Consider the following 17,240-nt stretch of genomic DNA (forward strand, 5'->3'; position numbering starts at 1 on the left):
CACATTGTCTTTTTTTCCCTCCGCTGTATTTCACTTCTTCATAATCCCTAGATCTTAATAGTATTTAGCATTTTATTTCACTTCTTCATAGTTCCTAGATCTTAATAGTATTTAATATTTTAGGACAAATAAGAAAAATGAAATTGCAGCACAGTTTCTCTTAGTGTCGTTCATTTTTTGCAGAGGTATTTTTAATGGGGGGGGAGGGGGGCGTGTCCAGTAAAATGGAAAAAATGCCAAATGTGGAAATATTTTACCATCCATCTTAAGAATGTCAACTGTAGAGATATTGCACCACCTTGTCAGCCCTTCATTTGTATATTCTGTGAAATTCTGAGACCACATCCAGGGAGGTACAGCTTCGACCTGTGCAATTTGTATCTGTTGGTTATAATTTCAATGTTAGAATGGTTCCTTTGTTAGTAAGATAGTCTTGGAGAGTTTCTCAGAATGATAGTCTTTAACATCAATTTTAAATATCTTTTCAGAGCAGGATTTTTATATCCAACACATTTGGAGATAACATAACCTGCTTTTTTTCCACGTTGTTGTTTCTGCATCTTATTTTTTTGCTTACTTAGTCTGAGTGAAATAAAATAAAATCTGGCACTTATGTGACTGACTTAATATTTAGCGTTTATTTGGTAACACTTTTTTCTGTCCTTTGGTATTACAAAAACCTTTCTTCTTGATCTTGCTGAGTATTTAGCTTGTAATTAAGCAACGTTATTCCAGTTAAGAAAAAAAAAAAGGCGGATCTCTGTAGTTTAAAAACCTTTAAATCTGAAAAAGCAGCAATTTGACATTTATGTGAAAATCTACTCAGTAAGGCTATTATCTGTAGCATTGTGCTTTTTATTTGTACAATTGAACCTCTATTCAGCACTTAATAAAGTAATGTGTTGCAGGCAGTTCAGTTTGTGTCTGAGTGATTATGAAGTGTTTATGACAGGTTCTAAGCTGACACTCTCTGTAATGGTGTTACATTGACTTCTAAACACCTTCGCAGTCTGCCTCCAGGAGTGTGTGTCTCTCTGCAGTCTGAGTGGTTTCACATTAACATCTCCTTGGAGTAAGATCTTTGACTACAGAAGTGTTACTTGCAAATGGAAGATACCATTAGGGCTGCTTCAAAGGACTGAAATAATGTTTGGACTGCTGGGTGCTGAAGTAACGGCTGGGGTTTTGAAGTGCAGCGTCTAAATCTGTATTGCATAAGAAGCGGAAGGTGTCCATCCAAACGACTTTTCTTTGATGTTTGTTTTGAAATGGGGGTGGGAAGGTTAAAAGTGTTCTTAAAATATGCCTCGCTAAGTGGGGAGAAATCTGGGAGTATACAAAAGTACGACTAGAGGTTCCTACTTGATAATTGTGCAGTGTAGTTTCATGTTTTATTTGGAATTTGTTTTTCCCTTGCTCCCAGTTTCATGTTTCAAATACAATTGGAACTGGTTTCTGCCTGATGTGGTTTCCAAGTATCTGTTCTAGATGTTCCTGTTCAGGGAAATGCATGTTGGCTGGTTTTGTGGCAGATAATTTTTTTTTCATTGTATGCTGGAAGTTTCAGAAGTAGAAAAATCATCTTAATTTAACGGTTCATATTAAAATTAAAAAAGAATGATCAAGCTTGAGTTGAATAAAGTAGGAACTACCAAAAGGAACTTTTAATAACAAGCTGAGATGTATATTTAACAAAAAAATACTTAAAGGCTGTGGTATAATGACGCTGCCACAGACTGATGGGATGTGTCAGCCCATATGGTAGGTGACTTCCATTTGGAGACCTCTGGAATGCAGAGGACTCATTGGACAAGGATGGCATCACACACTGCCATTTCTCCACTGCCAGACCTTAAATTTCTTTAAATGCTGCTGTCAATAATGCTATTATTTTTAAGTTGTTAAAACTGCAGTTGTACAGCAGATGGTGTGTGTATGTGGATGTGTAGATGGATGTATATGGTAAGTCAGACATGCCAGTTCCATTTTGTTTTCTCAACTGTTTATGAAAAGCCCTGTCTGCTGGGGTTTCAATGTGGTCTTCTTTGTAATTCCTTCTCCTTTGTAATTCTTTCCTCTTTTGGAGATGGGAAAAGGACTAGTCACTTACCACATCGTAAGCTGCAATCCTTCCTCTGTCCAGACCTCCTCCTGGTAGAGGGAGGGTACCACTGTTAAGACTTGTATTAGCCACTTGGAAAAACATAGTAATGACCTGACCTGGTAACCCTGAAAAATGTCAAAGGACTTTACAAAACATCTATGCAAATAATTTTCTGAGGTTTTGGGTTTTTTACACTGAAGATGCTAGCAGTGTGTAAGAAATTTTCTGGTTTTACACTCATTAAGTGATCGCAGAACTGTTGGAAGGTTTTTTTATTCATATCGTACCCAACACCAGTTGGGGGGGGGGGGGGGGGGGAGAAAAAAAAAAAAGCATGTGCAACAGCCTTTGAAAAGACTGTGGTGAGAGGTACCTGAAGAGTCCAAACGGCATTTCAGGTAGCAATTCTTGGATGGAGTCAAAGCTAAAATGAAGACTCGTGAAGGGTGTTAATACCCTTATTCTACCTGCTTCCAATATTGTCTGCAGCGTTCTTGTCGTTGTGTAGAAATGATTAAAACCAATGCAGAACTGTCCCCCAAATGAGAATTTTGTAAGGGAGCCTGCAGCCTGATCATGCTAAAGCTCCTCAAAATGTATCACAAAGTGAGAACGTTGAGGAAACTGTAACCAAAACCATTTCTAAGCTTTCATTGTTTTTTAAATTCAATTAGCATTGTCATAATTTTAAATGCTAGGTGCAATTTCATACTTAATTCAGTCACTGGAGTAGACATCTGTAACATTCTTTGACCTTCTAAATTCTTACAATCTCTGGATAATTACAGAGATTTGTTTTGAATGAAAAAGCAGACTGTTTGAGTTTCTAAACTGAAGTGATAAAATTTGTCCTTTTACTTACAGTCCTTCCTTGCTCTCTCAGTTGTAAGAGGACTGGTAGTAGTCTTTAACCCAATATCAAACAGTAGTTTGTGGTGGTATCTGTCAATTGCTTGTTGTCATATTATAACATCACATCATGATCTCTATATCATATTTAAAACATGTATCAGAATATTAAAAAAAACCCCAACAACCCCTCTTGATATCTTCCCTGTGCTCTGTGACAGTTTAATATACAAGCAGTTTCCTTTTATATAGTTGCACAGTAGTTTAAGCACTGAGTTTTGAACACAGTTTTGTTTCAGTTTGGTGTATGTTTGACTTTTTTTCTTTTTTTTTTTTTTTTTTTTTTGTGTCTTCTACCATGTGAAAACCATTTTCTATGGTTGGAAACTATTAGTTATCCTTAGTGTGAACAAAACTTCCTTTGTTCTGTTTTTTTTATGGGTGCAAACTGGTATGCTCAAACAATAAAGCTCTGTCATCAAAAATTAACCAGTGCTCCAGATTTCTGGTCTGTCATATTTTAAGCCATAGCTCAAGATGTCTAAGTGGAGGAGAGAGTTGTTCTTCCTCTTTCAATCTGTCATTATTGGAAGAGGGCGATGAAGACTTGACTGGGGGACGGGTTTTGAGTCGGCATGTTCTTTGCTTGCGGCCTTCCACGTAGGTCTGGGGCTTGTGGTTTGATACCAAGCGCTGGGAAAGCTGAAATATTCTATCAGACCAGCTTGGAGCCGTCATCTTGGATTCACTCTTTCATAGAATGAGTACCTGAAGCTGCTTTTATAGCTTAATATTCAATTCTTGAAACCTGTTTGGAAATATTCTTGGCTTTTGGAATGGGAAAGAAAAACTTTTAAGAGCTTTGAAAGCTGCCACAGGGACTTGCTACTTAGCTGGATCAAATCCAAAATGGCAGCCACAGCCTACTTTCTTCACAGGTGCTTTCTGAAGAATTTAGAGCTCTGTTTTCAGTTCATGAAGTCTATTTATATTTTGTCTATGCTTATGAGACTCTGTAGCTCAAGGGACTGGTAATGGGATGTGGAGCCTTTTACTTGCCAGCCCACATCTCACCCAAACTGGCAGTGACAAAGTTGTTAGCCATTTAGCGATGGGGCTGGGCTTCTGTTAAATGTAGTTCCTTGTCCCACTTTAGTTCCTAGAGGAATAAGTGTCCCATTCACAGAAAAGATTGGCTGTCTGTGTTGGCTGTCTCAGGAGTGAGATAAGGCCTGAACTGGCAGGAAGATCAGACTATATAATCTCTCTACCCTGAAGATGGTGCTTTCAGTCAAAATTGATACATATGGCCTCAGCAATGGTAATAAAATTTTATGTTTTATATAGGTAAACAGAGGGCATTAGCATGATTCTGATTAACCACAGTTAACTCAGATTTTTACAAGGCTGCAAACAGCAGAAGCTTCTACTGGTGGTAGTGTTTAAAAAAGTTATTTATAAGTCAAAGAAAATCTTGAACTTTAAAGCCCTAATGCATTTTTCAATGCCAAGCAAGCCAGAAGAACAACCAAGCTCTTACTAATTCATGGCATACAACAAAGTCCAATGCCTTCTATGATTTCCTGTTTCTATAGAACAGTTAAGGACATACAACTAAAAAAAAAAAAATCCCTTGAGAAAACTGTTATTTTATGGAGCTGTGGTAGGTTAAGTATTAGTGTTTTAATTTGATCCATGTTGTAGCATCACGTCCAGATTTTTTGTAAACTTCTTTGTGCCTTTCACTGAATTTGGCTTTTTCTTTACAAGTGAGATGCCAGTGGTTGGGTGGCATCTTGTATTTTCATTACAAAACCTACAATGGGGGTATGTCTTAAAATTTGCTCCTTCTTGGCTCCCAGGAGTCAGCAACTGCTAAGTACGTGAGCAGTACAGATGGCTGAAGTCATCTAAACATTTACTTGCTTTTTTTCTTAGTTCTACAAAGTTTCTCCTTTCCTGGGGAAAAAAAAAGTCCTACATGGTCTGAGAGGAAAGGACCTGTTGCACTACAGTATTAAACATTACAGAGGTCTCAAAACAGGAGCTAACTACCTATAATCTCGTCTTTGTTACTGTCAGATCCTGTGGCTTTGGTTAGTCCATTCAACCTTTCTTTCTGTAATTTCCCCACAGTACGAAATGATGAAATAGTTATCTTTCAAATAACCTTTTAAATAACTACTAAAAAGTAAAAGCATTATATGTGTGAAAAGACCTGGGCTGGGATTTTCATGTTAGGTGCTAAAGTACAAATAAACTTCATTTGTCTTTGTACATTTTAGGCTTTTCTTTGAAAATCTCAGCTTTAAACTCTACCAGGTCTTGGCATCACAGGCTAAATAAACATGCTCTCTGGAGTTCAGTATATTTAAGAGCAGAAACTGCGTTAAGAAGGTTTGGCCTTCTTAGTGTATCTTACTTTTGGGACTATAACTTTATTTGAAGTAGATTGGAGTTAGAGCTGATGTGCTGGCATAGTTAAAATGTAGGAGGAGGTGACTAAATTGGGTTGGCTTATTTTATGTGAATCACTTCTTCCATACTTTTGTTATGCTAGTTCTTTTCCCTCTTGTTTTCATTCATAGCCATTGATGTGCATACACATGTGAAACGGTATTTTCATGATTTTGGGGGAAAAAATCTTTAATTGCCAATAATAATAGTTCCAAAGCCTTATATTTTTCTTCTTCTCTGTTTCCTCCTTTCCCTTTTCATAGAGCTGGTGTGTTCCGATGGATAGAAAACGTGCTACTGTCTTCATCTTTTTTCATCTCTTTAAAGAAAGAGAGAGAGTAGAAATTTTTCTCACTTTCTTCTTAGCTGCGCTCTAGTTTTTTCCAGGTTGTGTCTTCTGGATGCAGATGTTATGTATGTGCTTTTTTTTTTTTTTCCACACTGTCCTCCAAACTCATGACCTGTTAAAAACAATTGGCAAACCTTTATTGAGTTGATTTCTGATCATCATTCTTTTGTCTTGAATAGAATCTGGTCAGCAAGCTCTTCAGAGCAGAGGCCTCTAGCTGTCCGTGAGGGAGAATTAAACCTGTTTTGCAAAAGCTGGAGTACAGCAATGTTGTATGTTGTTCAGATGATGCTGCTAGCTGGAAGAGGAGAATCTGCTATGATTGGAACATCTGCCTAATAAAATAAGAACAGGGTAGACTAAGGGATTAATTCTCATATTGATTACAGTTTTAAAACTGTTGTGTCCATCAGGAATAATTCTAATCGCATCATTAACAGTAATGTTGATTCATACCAGTGTGGAGCTGGTAGCTGTCTGCAAAACTAAAATGGCTAAGAAAGTTATTTTCCCCAAATTTGTGTAGCTTGAATGTTATTCCAGGCGTAATATGGAAAAGCAGTAGTTCTCTACATTCTGTGTTTACTTGCTGTGTACAGAATGATGGGCTACCTCTGTAACAAATGGTGTTTTCAAAATAATCTTATGACAGACTTGTGCTTCAGTGGGTTAGGTTTCATTCTGGGCACATTATCTAAAGCAGTGATAATAAATAATGAGGCTCTGGGTTAAGATTGGAAGTAAGCTAAGAGTCTGAAGTGCTATACTTACGATTTGTTGGTCAAACGGTAGTAGTATTTTAACTTTTTGAATGTGTGATCTGAAGTGCAGAAAGAAATGAGAACAACTATAAAATGACATTTCAAAAAGCTAACTTGGATTTATAGTTTATTGATTCATAAGAACCTTGTTCCAAATTGTGTTCACTTTTGATATTGTAAACTGCTCGTTTGGCAAAACTTTATGCCAACATGTTGGCTATGTTCTTAGTCTTATTACATCTGTTTTAAGTTGTTGGTTATTTGGAAATGAGCTTCATAATGTTTGCCATTTTCCTGAAGTTTGACATTCCGTATCGGATCCATTACCAGGCAGTTATGAAAATGCATTCTGACTGACCATTTACAGGAAGTCTGGAAATTCTTCTTAACTGCTTCTGGTTTAATCTTGTCAAGATTGCCATTAGTGACAAACTTAATTAGTTTGACCCCCTTTTTTTAAACATAATTTTCACACCTTGAGACTGTTGAATGGACAAATATATCAAATTCTCTGATCTTTTACCACCGACAGTTGCCGCTCTTGATCATTGGTTAGTTAGCATTTTTCTTTGAAACAAGCACTGTGTAGAATAAATGCTTGTGTTCCAGATTCCTACAGTTTTTGTTAATTTTAGTCAGCAGTCAACTTTCAAGTCTTGTTTCTTTTAAAACATGTATAGTCATTATTAATATAGTGCTAGTATCTCATTCAGGCAGTCTAAGGCACGCATTGCTAGAGGCAGGCCATCTTTGTTGCTATAGTTTGTGTTATTCAAGACTTCTAAGATATTCTAATTTAGAGAAATTGTGGATGGTTGGTTAGAAAGGCAGTATCTTACCAACTTACTTTCTTACCTATCTTTCGTACAATGTCTTTCTACCTATGTTCTTACCTACTAAATATATATATATTTATAATTGTATATATATTTTTTACATTGTATGTTCATAATCCATATGTTTTGCAGATCAGTGGTGAAGCTCAGGAACTCTTTTCTGTCCGTCATGGTCCAGTTCGAGCTGCACGGATTTTACCGGCTCCACAAATCAGTAAGTATATATTTATATGGCTCATAATTAAGCATAACTTTTTTTACAGATCTTTGTCCAAATCATTGCTACAACCTGATATGTAGATTTTTCCATTCATTTTAAACTGTTACCTTCATAATAGCTTTCTATAAGTATTATTTACTTGATTTTGCTTTCTACTCTATGATCCAGTGCTTTCTCCACTTTCATCTTCAGATTTTAGCTTTGGTGCTGCTTCCTTTGTAGTTCAGAGGATATCTAGGTATATCTGTGCTCAGAGATCAGTATGGAGATGTTAACAATTCTATTTAGGAATATTTATTATCAATATTTTGTTGCTATAAAATAATATTGAAATTATTTTTTATGGTAAGGCAGTGGCTGATAGCAGTAGATCTAGAAATTATCAACGTTTATTAAAAACTCCTGTTATAGTACATTGTAAAGTCTATTCATAATATGATGCCCTTCTAAACTCTTCAACTCTTTAGAAGGTTTTGGTTACCCATTCAGCAGGTGAAACTGAAACAATGCAAGTAAGATAATGCAAGAAGTAGTTGGTCTAAGTAATACAGTTTGTACAAAGAGAAAATGTCCTTTTTTGATTATTAAAATATTTTATTTATGAAGAAAATAGAAAGTATTTTCTAAACTGTGAAATTATCTAGTCTATTAGTGCATGCATTAAGTTTAGCAATTGCAGCTTTTTATGAGGTTTTTAAAAAAGGCTGCTTTTCCACTCCAGTAAAAGTAACAAGACAATGGAATTTGTCTTTTGGGGTGGTAGTAGCTTCTAATTTGTTCCTCTTCTGCTTATTTTATGTAAAATGTATTCAAACAGTTTGACCTTTTTAGTGGCTGAACTTTTATCATGATCCCTTGAGTGCCAATAGGCACCTTTTCTCTTTTACTGCTTAAATACTGTTTTATCAGGTTCTAAGACAAGCTGCTTAGTTTGTTTAGCAGGATTGTTTCAGAAATTCTGAGTTAACCCCCTGGAAGAGCTTGCTGCAAAATTTGAGCAACTATGCATAAACAAGCAAATCCCTTTTAAAAAAATGGCACTGTTCAATCTAAACACAAAATCTAATTGTAGACTTCTTAAAGGCCTCAGATTTGATGGTGTCCTGGCTCATTTTTGGTTTCAGCAACGTTTTGCTTATCCACTCTCCCTGTAACTTCAACTAGGCAAGCTATTCTGTACAGCTGTTGAGTAGTATTTCTGGCTTAAATTGGTTGCCATGTTTTACTTCATGGATGAAAAGAATGTACTTCTAGTATGGCCAAGGTTTTTTAGGATCATGCTGGATTACAAATTTTAGTAGTATATTATGAGTTAATTAGTGAACTCAAAAAATATAGCCTAAAGTCTAATTGTTTAAATTATTACAAAAATAGTAAATTATAATAATTTTGAGTGTTTCAAAGAAAGTAAATGAAGAAAGTTAAAAGTTTAATGGACATATTGTATATTGTTGCAGTGATTTCCTGAGCAAAGTAATAGAGAAGCATGTTGTACCTTCTGTTTTTTGGGAACACTGCATAATTCCTGATGAGCTATGGTTTTTTGCTGTTACGTGTGTCATTAAGTAATGGATATCTATGCCCCTTCCTCTCTCAAAGGGGAAAAAAAAAAGGAGAAAGAGTGTAAATAAAAATGAAGTAAATTAATTGAAGAACCTATAAGTTCTGTTTTTTCTGAGAGCAAAATAGTGCTTTCTGATTTTTTAATCTAGAAAGTTACACTGCTTATGAACTCCTTCAAGCAGTTACTGGGTTTCTGTCTCTAAATTGCATATATTTAGCATCTGACAATGATAGTTGTTACATTAGAAAACTATTCAAATTAGCTCATATTAAATTAAGCCAAACCTTTTAAAAACATGTTTTGGTCTCTTTTTACATGGCTTGGTTTAAATAAATCTTTGATTAAAAGTACATGAATGTATCATTGACCAGTATCTGGAATCAGATAAAAGTAAAGCTGTAATAAGAGGCCTTAGATAACTAACACATGAGCTTTAATGATTCTGAACAAAATAAAAGGAATTTGTAAAGGAGAAGCTGATTACCATCAGTAGGCTCAAACACTATTTTACTGTAAAGCTGTAAAAAGGGAATTATTGAAAATAGGACTCTCTTGGTGGATGGATTTGGCACGTTCCTAGAAGCAGATCTTAGTTTGTGATAAGAAGCTCATTCCCAGGTGTGAAAGGAAAGCTCATGGTTTTAACTAGGTGACTTTACAGTAGCAGAACTTAATAGTTTGTCAACTATTTTGTTAAAATACTATAGTCCTTTGATGTTAGATCCTCTGCTGCATCATGTGCTTCATAGCATAGTAAAGTATTGTTTCAAAAGAGTTATTTCATACAGGCTTATTTCATGCAGGCTTATTGCAAAGGAGACCTCCTCAAATCTGATTTAGCAGGTTATAAGTGGTCCTAGTAGCAGGAACGTGGTGCAGTATCTGGAGCTGGCCTTGCATGCTGCCAACTCAGATCTGATGAGGTTTATTAGTTCAGGCTCTGTGCCATGCTTGAGCAGTTAAATGGCTCCTGGAACTGTTCTGACCTGGCAGCTATACCGCAATGTTCGTGCGGGGTTTTGTCTGAGCTAACAAACCAGGCAAGACCTGACCTGGCCCAGCACTGCCGCACTTTGATGTCTCTGTGTCCATGGCAGGGTTGGTCTGCAGCCTGGCTAAGATGTCCATAAACAATTGAGAAATTTCTGTAAATAACACTGACAAATGTAGGCATTAACTTCTCTCAGTGGGCAGAGAATACCTACTGTTGCCGTCAACAGTAGATGTGGCTTTGATTGTTTTCCAGAGCTTGCAGTATAAATGGCCTTTTTGGAGATTGAAGGTTTACACTGTGACCAAATTTCAGGCTTAAGAAAGGAGTTAAAGTTGCATAGCTAATATTCAGAATATGAGAACATCTCTGGACACTGTCAGTCTTAGAAATAAGAATACTAAGTCCTGGCACTTTGCGTGCCACATGCTGCGTTATCTGCTGAGCCATCTGGTTGGCACGGCTTCTTAACTTGCCTAGCTCTTCGCTTTCAAATCTGTATGCTGTGATTGATACTTACTTGTATGTATACAGGTGCCTGGTTTGCTGGGCTCTGGATTTTTCTGTGTCTTCAGATAAAACAAGCATGCAAAGATGTGTTTGAAGACAAGCTGATGAGACTTTGTGATTATTAGAAGGGAGAACATATTACGTGGTAGATACAAAACAAAGCTGGAACTCTGGCAGTTAAATTTAGCTACCATTTTCTGTGAAGAGGAAACTACCATTGGTAACATCATTGTAGTTAATGATAGTGAGAGAACCAAGCAAAAATCAGGGTATATTAACGCCTTCCTCCTCCGTTCTATATGATTCAAATTTGTGATGTCCTCACTACTACTCAAGTTACTCCATATTGGGTTTCCTCTCACACAATACCTAATGGCTCTATTTAGCCATGCTAACCTAATTCTTCATATTGTTTGTTCAACATGTTTTCTAATTTTTTACCACTTCCTCTAGATGATGCTTTCTTCATTTTTCTGAGGTAACTGACCGCATGAATACTTACTTGTAGAATTGAAATGATGCTGAGTTTGACTTCTGTATATTATTAAGTATTCAGTCTTGGATATTCCTACATTTGTCTTGTGCTTTTTCTTTTTTAATTAGCATTTCCATGATATTTATAGAAACATTAAAATTTTACTTATTTATGTTTTCTGTAGTAGTTGTATGTTCTTTAACCTATGAAGTCACTAATAAAAGAGATTCAGAACTCTCTAGTATTTTTAAAAATTTGTTGTGTTTTGACTTCATTTTGAGGCCTGTTGCATATATACTTCTGAAATCAGTGCTAAGGAAATAAAACATTTACTTCAGATAGCTTTGCTATTCTTTTCCTGCAAAATCAGAATACTGCTGCTTTCTGAAGTGAGTTAGTGCTACAGTCTCCCATTTTTCATTACTTATCCCAGGTCATTTTATAAAGCCCTGGCCAAATACCTGCTTTCTGCCTTGTGCTATCCCATTTATTAAGGCAGGCTTGCATAGTTTAAAAGTCAATCAAGAAACTAGGAAAAGCTGCAGGAATAGCATTGTGTGTGGTAATTCATGGTTAAAGGGTACATGATGACAGGCTTGTGTGTTGAAGTTTAGATCAGTCATTGTCTGTAAAACCTATTTCCATGTCTCAGCATTATGAAAATAAATTCCTCCAGTGAACTGAATTAATTTATTGCCATTTTCTAGATTATGCTGCTTGCAGAAAAGATGATATAATAGTCCCACATCTCTCAATGAATTTGACTGCTTAGTCAAATTGACTGATAAGGAAAAAAAAAAGTAAGAAAGGAAATAAAGAAATCAGACGTACTATGTTTAAAACAACTATGAACCAAAGGAACCTTATGGATGAATGGTTGAAAACTAGAATTAACATGAAAAGCTAAAATTAATCGGGTCACAGAATAGTTTTGTACTTGAAACTCTAAAACTGTTGAAAGTTTAAAATTTGCAGCAGATTTATCTCTGTACTCTACTGCTTCTATCTTTGATGTTGGTAAAATAAAATTAGAACCTCAAAAGCTGACTCGGCTTTCTGTGCAGGTATACTTAAAAGAACTATAATACTTAGGTTGCTCTCTAAAGGAAGGCAGATGTGAGTTTTGTATTCAACCACTTGGGTGGCTTAGTGGTTTTAAGTCCTTGAAAGCCAAAATAATTGCATAGTATGTATAACAGAGGACCTAGCCCTACAAGCTGAACAAGCAGTAGCAGTTGGTAGCTAGATTTGGATTGGTGTAAGTGGGTCATGCAGGTGTGCATTTAAGTTTTGGTGTTTTGTAACTGTTATGTGGGTTGTTATGGTATAATGAATGTTAATGTGCATGGATTATAGAAATTACAGAACAGAATTCTCAAGCGTAGCAAGTAAGCCTTTTATAGCTATTATAGGGAAGAATTTTGGAGCACGACATTTTAAAATACTATTTTCTTTGAAGCTGTGCAGGCTGACCTGTATGCCACCATTTCAATTCTGGCCATATCACATCAATGCTTTAGACAAGTACACCTTAAACTTTTACCATGTTAGACTGATATGTCTTTTAAGTCCTGGGTTTTTTTTGTTTGTTTTTTTTTTTTTAACAAGATTCAATCAAAATATTTCTATCTGTCTTCGGTTAATGTGTGACTCTAGAAACATTGATCTCTATGTTTCAAGGTCATCTTTTCATTTTTTTCATACAGAAGCTACATAGTTATCAGAGAATAAAACTATGGTGCTGTGCAGAATAAAAACCAACTTTCTGTAAACATGCACAGCTCTGTATCTTTGACAGAACTGCCACGATAATGTTCTCTAGCCAGTGTTGCTTCTTGCAACGTTGCTGTTTTATCTCAGAAATGGGAGGGTGGAATGGGCTGAGGAGGCAGCAGGTATGGAAATCAACTGGAGTTGAATGGGATTCTGGGGTGATATCTTTTGGGGCATGTAAGAAACAGGTATGATGATGCAGGTACTGGAGAGGGCCTTTGATACTTGAGATGTCTGGGTGATGCTGGGAGTTAAGGGAGATAGAATAGGATGCTCATGGTCTACAACATTAATCCTAAAGGAGCATCTGAAGTGGCAGGATGAGGACAGTAGTCGCAGCGCCACTGATCAGGCATGATATTGAATAATGCAGTTAGAGCTTATTTGTGCAGAAAAAGGAGCATTTATAGCTACCCTGAAGCTGAGGAAAGAATTCACACACTATTCTTAGGTCTGACTCGAGCCTCTTCACTTCTGTTTCAGGTAGCACATATGCCTTTTTGTATTTGTGTTCAATAAGGAAGCAGACACAGAATGGTAGTGATTAAGAAACCTTAAGAAACATTCCTCCCCCGCCAAAAGAAGCAGCAAAACAGGGAGTGAAAACTGTACGTAGTGAATGCCATCCATGTGGCCTAATGCATTTCCAGGTACTGGTTGGCTGCTACACTGACATGGGGCAGGACCACAAATGCAACACAATTTTCAAGTAACAGATAGAGATAAGAGGGGTTTAGCTGAACAGGAGGTGCACTGCATTATTAAATGACTGTGGTGGAACTTGATCAGTGGAATTACATACCAGAAAAATATACTCCATTGTGCATATATGCTATTGCTGAATAGATCAGAATATGACATTTATATAGTGTGTTTCTTACTCAAGGGAAACGGGGGTACTTTTCATAGTTTTGAGTAGCTTTTGAGTTCCTGTGAAAATCACTCGTGTTTCGTTTTTATTCTTCAAAAAGGTGTGCTGCTGCTGCTGCTTTTGTTACTATTATTATTGGCATTATTGAGAGGCCTTAGTAGGCCCAAGAGGTATCTGTTCACAGTTTCATCAGAAGTACGGTACATAAGCTGCTTTGAGCTTATGTGTGGATAACCTTTTGACTTCATAAAGTTCTATATGTTGATTTGTATGAAATTTCATTTAGCCACAGATTTTTTTTTTTAAGTTTTAAGTGTACTAACTGAGGTTAGACTTTTTTTTTTGTTTTAATGTATATCATTTAGCTAAATGGAGCTGTAGATAAGGTGGTGCCTTGTTGGCAGGAAGGGCAGTTTTCATTACTTTAATTGTGTGATTTGTCAGGATTTTCAGCTTTTTATAAATGCTGTAGTGTACAGAATTAAATGGATTTAGAATAAAAGGAGTTTAAGAAAAAGACTTTGCAACAGGATTTCAATACTTTTTGTATTTGAGGGATTTAGCTAGCTGTTTTTAATTTCAATCATCCTGCTGCATTTTGTTAAACACTGTATGTGTACAACGTCAGTATATCGCACATGCAAATAAACACGATTTTACAAATAAAAATTAATCCACCATAACTTGGAAGATTAAATTCTACCGCAGAACTAGAAAGGGTTGCTGACTCCATTAAGCATTGCAGAGAACAACACATGTCGCTTTTTGCAATCTCATGAATGGGACCGCTATTAACCTGATTTAATGCCCTGCAGAGTCCTCAAAATAATGATCCTTTTCTACAGTATTAATATTTACATTCTGAAAGTATGTATTTGAAGTAGAAAATGGATTTTTTTTTTTTAAATGAGGACCTCAGTCCTTACAGACTGAAATCAGAAGTTTAAGCACCTGTTGTACAAATTTTGCAAATCTGTATTGTGGGTATTAAAAACTGGTATTCCTTTTGATTTTGTGCAGTTGTTTCCCTGTACTCCCCACTCCCCCTTCCTTGTTGTTAAACTTAGAACTAGACCAGAAAGAAACATATGAATTCATATCTCCAATATATCCTAGTTAAAAAAAAAAAAAAAAGTATAGTTGAATACTTAAGGTAAAATCCTGGCTCTGCGTAAATCGATGTCAGAACTCCTGGTAGTCAGCATTTCACCCTTAATGCTGAGAGCGACTAGCTAAGTGAACAGAAACAAATGGAGTTCATCTGTTACTTGTATTGAAGAAAAATTGGTTGCCAGACTCTTAAGAAGACTATATGTTTCATTTATCAATTTACAGGTCAGTACATACAGTACAGGTATGACTCATAAAAGCCCTTGAAATAATAGGAATAAAAGGAAAATACATTTGGCTGTTTTAGCTTACTTGTAAAGCTATTGTTGATGGTGAAATTATTGATGACCCATTTGACTTTATAAATACCCAAATGTGTAGGAGGGAAGACTTACCCTTGTACAGATGAGAGCACTGAACATTTTTTGTTACAAATTAATTGCATGTACCTGAGTTATTAATAATTAACAGAGACTGTTAGGTGAAAATGTATATTGTTAATTGTTGTGCCTTTCTCAATAATTGATTTAGTGCAGCATACCAGTATTTCTGAATTAAATTTTGAACAGACTATATTGCTAATCATCTTTCTAGATCAAAGGGTTTGGTGTATAATGGAGGAAAACAAAAATAAAATTCCATTATTCACCACATGCATGCATACCTATAGATAGATAATTAAAAAGGCAAAGGTTGAAAGAAAATGGAGGAAATTTAGTAGTGGTGGTGTTGGTGGCTGTTATTCTATTATTTAAGTTGGGTAGAAACATACCCTGGAATTTACTAAACATTGTTCACAAGTAGAAGAGATTTTTTTTTTTTTTTTTACTCAATTTTAGTTTTATTTCTGTTTACATAGCAATAAGGCAAAGTTTTCAAAACTTCTAAAATCCCATTTTAAGAAGTGTGGCATATTTAACAATTTGATGGTTCTGGAGTGAAGGTGTGACTGCAGTTTGGGAAGACGAAAGGCTGGTTTTAATTGCTTGGCTCTGGTGCCAGCAGTGGCGGCATGCACAGATCCCAGGGCAGGCATAACTGTCTCAGCAACTGAGTTAGAGCAGAGGACGAGCCCATGCCAAACTCTGCTGTTGGGGCTGCGCTGGTGTTACGTGATGAAGCTAACCTTAAAAGTAGATTGGATATGGTGTTAGAATGGTGTTTTCACTTTGAGTGAACAGGAGGCATAGGCTGAGTCTTGCTGGAAGTTGCTGGAGGTTGCTTTCCTAAAGGCTTGAATCGCTTGATTGAAGACTGCTTTGAATTTAATCTTGTATTTTCTTAGGCACAGGGCATGGGCTGTGTAAGCATGGCCATGCTTTGGGCAAACACTTGGCAGCCCGGTTTGTCACATGCTAAAGAGAGTAGCTGCTCTTACGCTGCGCTCTTATGGTTAACACTCTTATACTCCACTTACACCTCAGTAGAATAAATTGGGAAGCAATGTGTGAAATTCATGCAAAGTTGGCAACAGCCTTATTACAGACAACTTTTATAAAACAATGAAAAGTGAGCAAGTGTTACTTGTTATAGTTACAGAATCCTTAACCCCAACTGAAGTGAATAGAAGATAACTCCAAAATTCTGGCCAGATTTTGTTACTTGTTTTTTTACTCATTGCTGTCTCTTTCAAGAATAGTTCTTCCAGTGTTCATGACTCTGCCTGTTATTTGTATTTCTATCACTAATCTTGTACAGGTTGTGAGTTTTGTATTATATATTCAATATCCTTCCAATATATTGGACCTCCACAACATGTACACCTGTACTTTGAAAGGTGGCACAAACAGTACTTGGTGATTTGCTTTTTCTTTTTTGCTTTCCTTATTAGGTGCTCAGAAATGTGATAATTTTTCTGAGAAGCGGCCTCTTCTTGGTGTGTGCAAAAGCATTGGATCTTCTGGGTAAGGATATTTTTTTTGTGAATAAAGTCTTATATATAGATTGTATTATCATCTAAAAAAACCCAGTAGATTTAATCTTTAAAACTCTATTCCTTTTTTGCTAATGGGTTAACACTGCGAAGTGCTTTTAAAGTTGTTTTTTTTTTTTTTTTTTTTCCAGTGTGTCAGCACACATTTGCCTATGGCTTAAGCTTTTTAGAAGGAATAAAAAAATAGAGACTCGATATAAATTAGATGAAGAAGTATTTTGAATTTATTTTGTTGTCAGTGTAATCACAATTTTATGATTAGCCTTTTCTGATATTACTCCTGGTCAGAATTATTATTGAGAAGTGTCTAAAGTAATATATGTGTCTTAAAAAGTAATTAGAAGATGCTTTCAATCAGCATATACCAAATGAATTACAAGCACCAAGCAATTTCATTGTTACAGCCACTCACTGTTTGATAGCAAAACACTTGTTAA

General features: G+C 36.0%; 1 protein-coding gene across 12 annotated transcripts in view; it reads left to right on the forward strand.

The window, feature by feature from the left end:
* Nucleotides 1-17,240, forward strand: part of BCAS3 (BCAS3 microtubule associated cell migration factor) — a 374,723-nt gene that overhangs the window by 11,650 nt on the left and 345,833 nt on the right. For all 12 annotated transcript variants that reach the window (XM_052803641.1, XM_052803648.1, XM_052803647.1 and 9 more), the window contains exons 6-7: nt 7,489-7,570; nt 16,702-16,774. In XM_052803641.1, the coding sequence (XP_052659601.1) occupies nt 7,489-7,570; nt 16,702-16,774 (155 nt within the window). The remainder of the gene's footprint in view (nt 1-7,488; nt 7,571-16,701; nt 16,775-17,240) is intronic.

The sequence above is a fragment of the Harpia harpyja genome, chromosome 12, assembly GCF_026419915.1.
Source record: "Harpia harpyja isolate bHarHar1 chromosome 12, bHarHar1 primary haplotype, whole genome shotgun sequence".
Lineage (NCBI taxonomy): Eukaryota > Metazoa > Chordata > Aves > Accipitriformes > Accipitridae > Harpia > Harpia harpyja.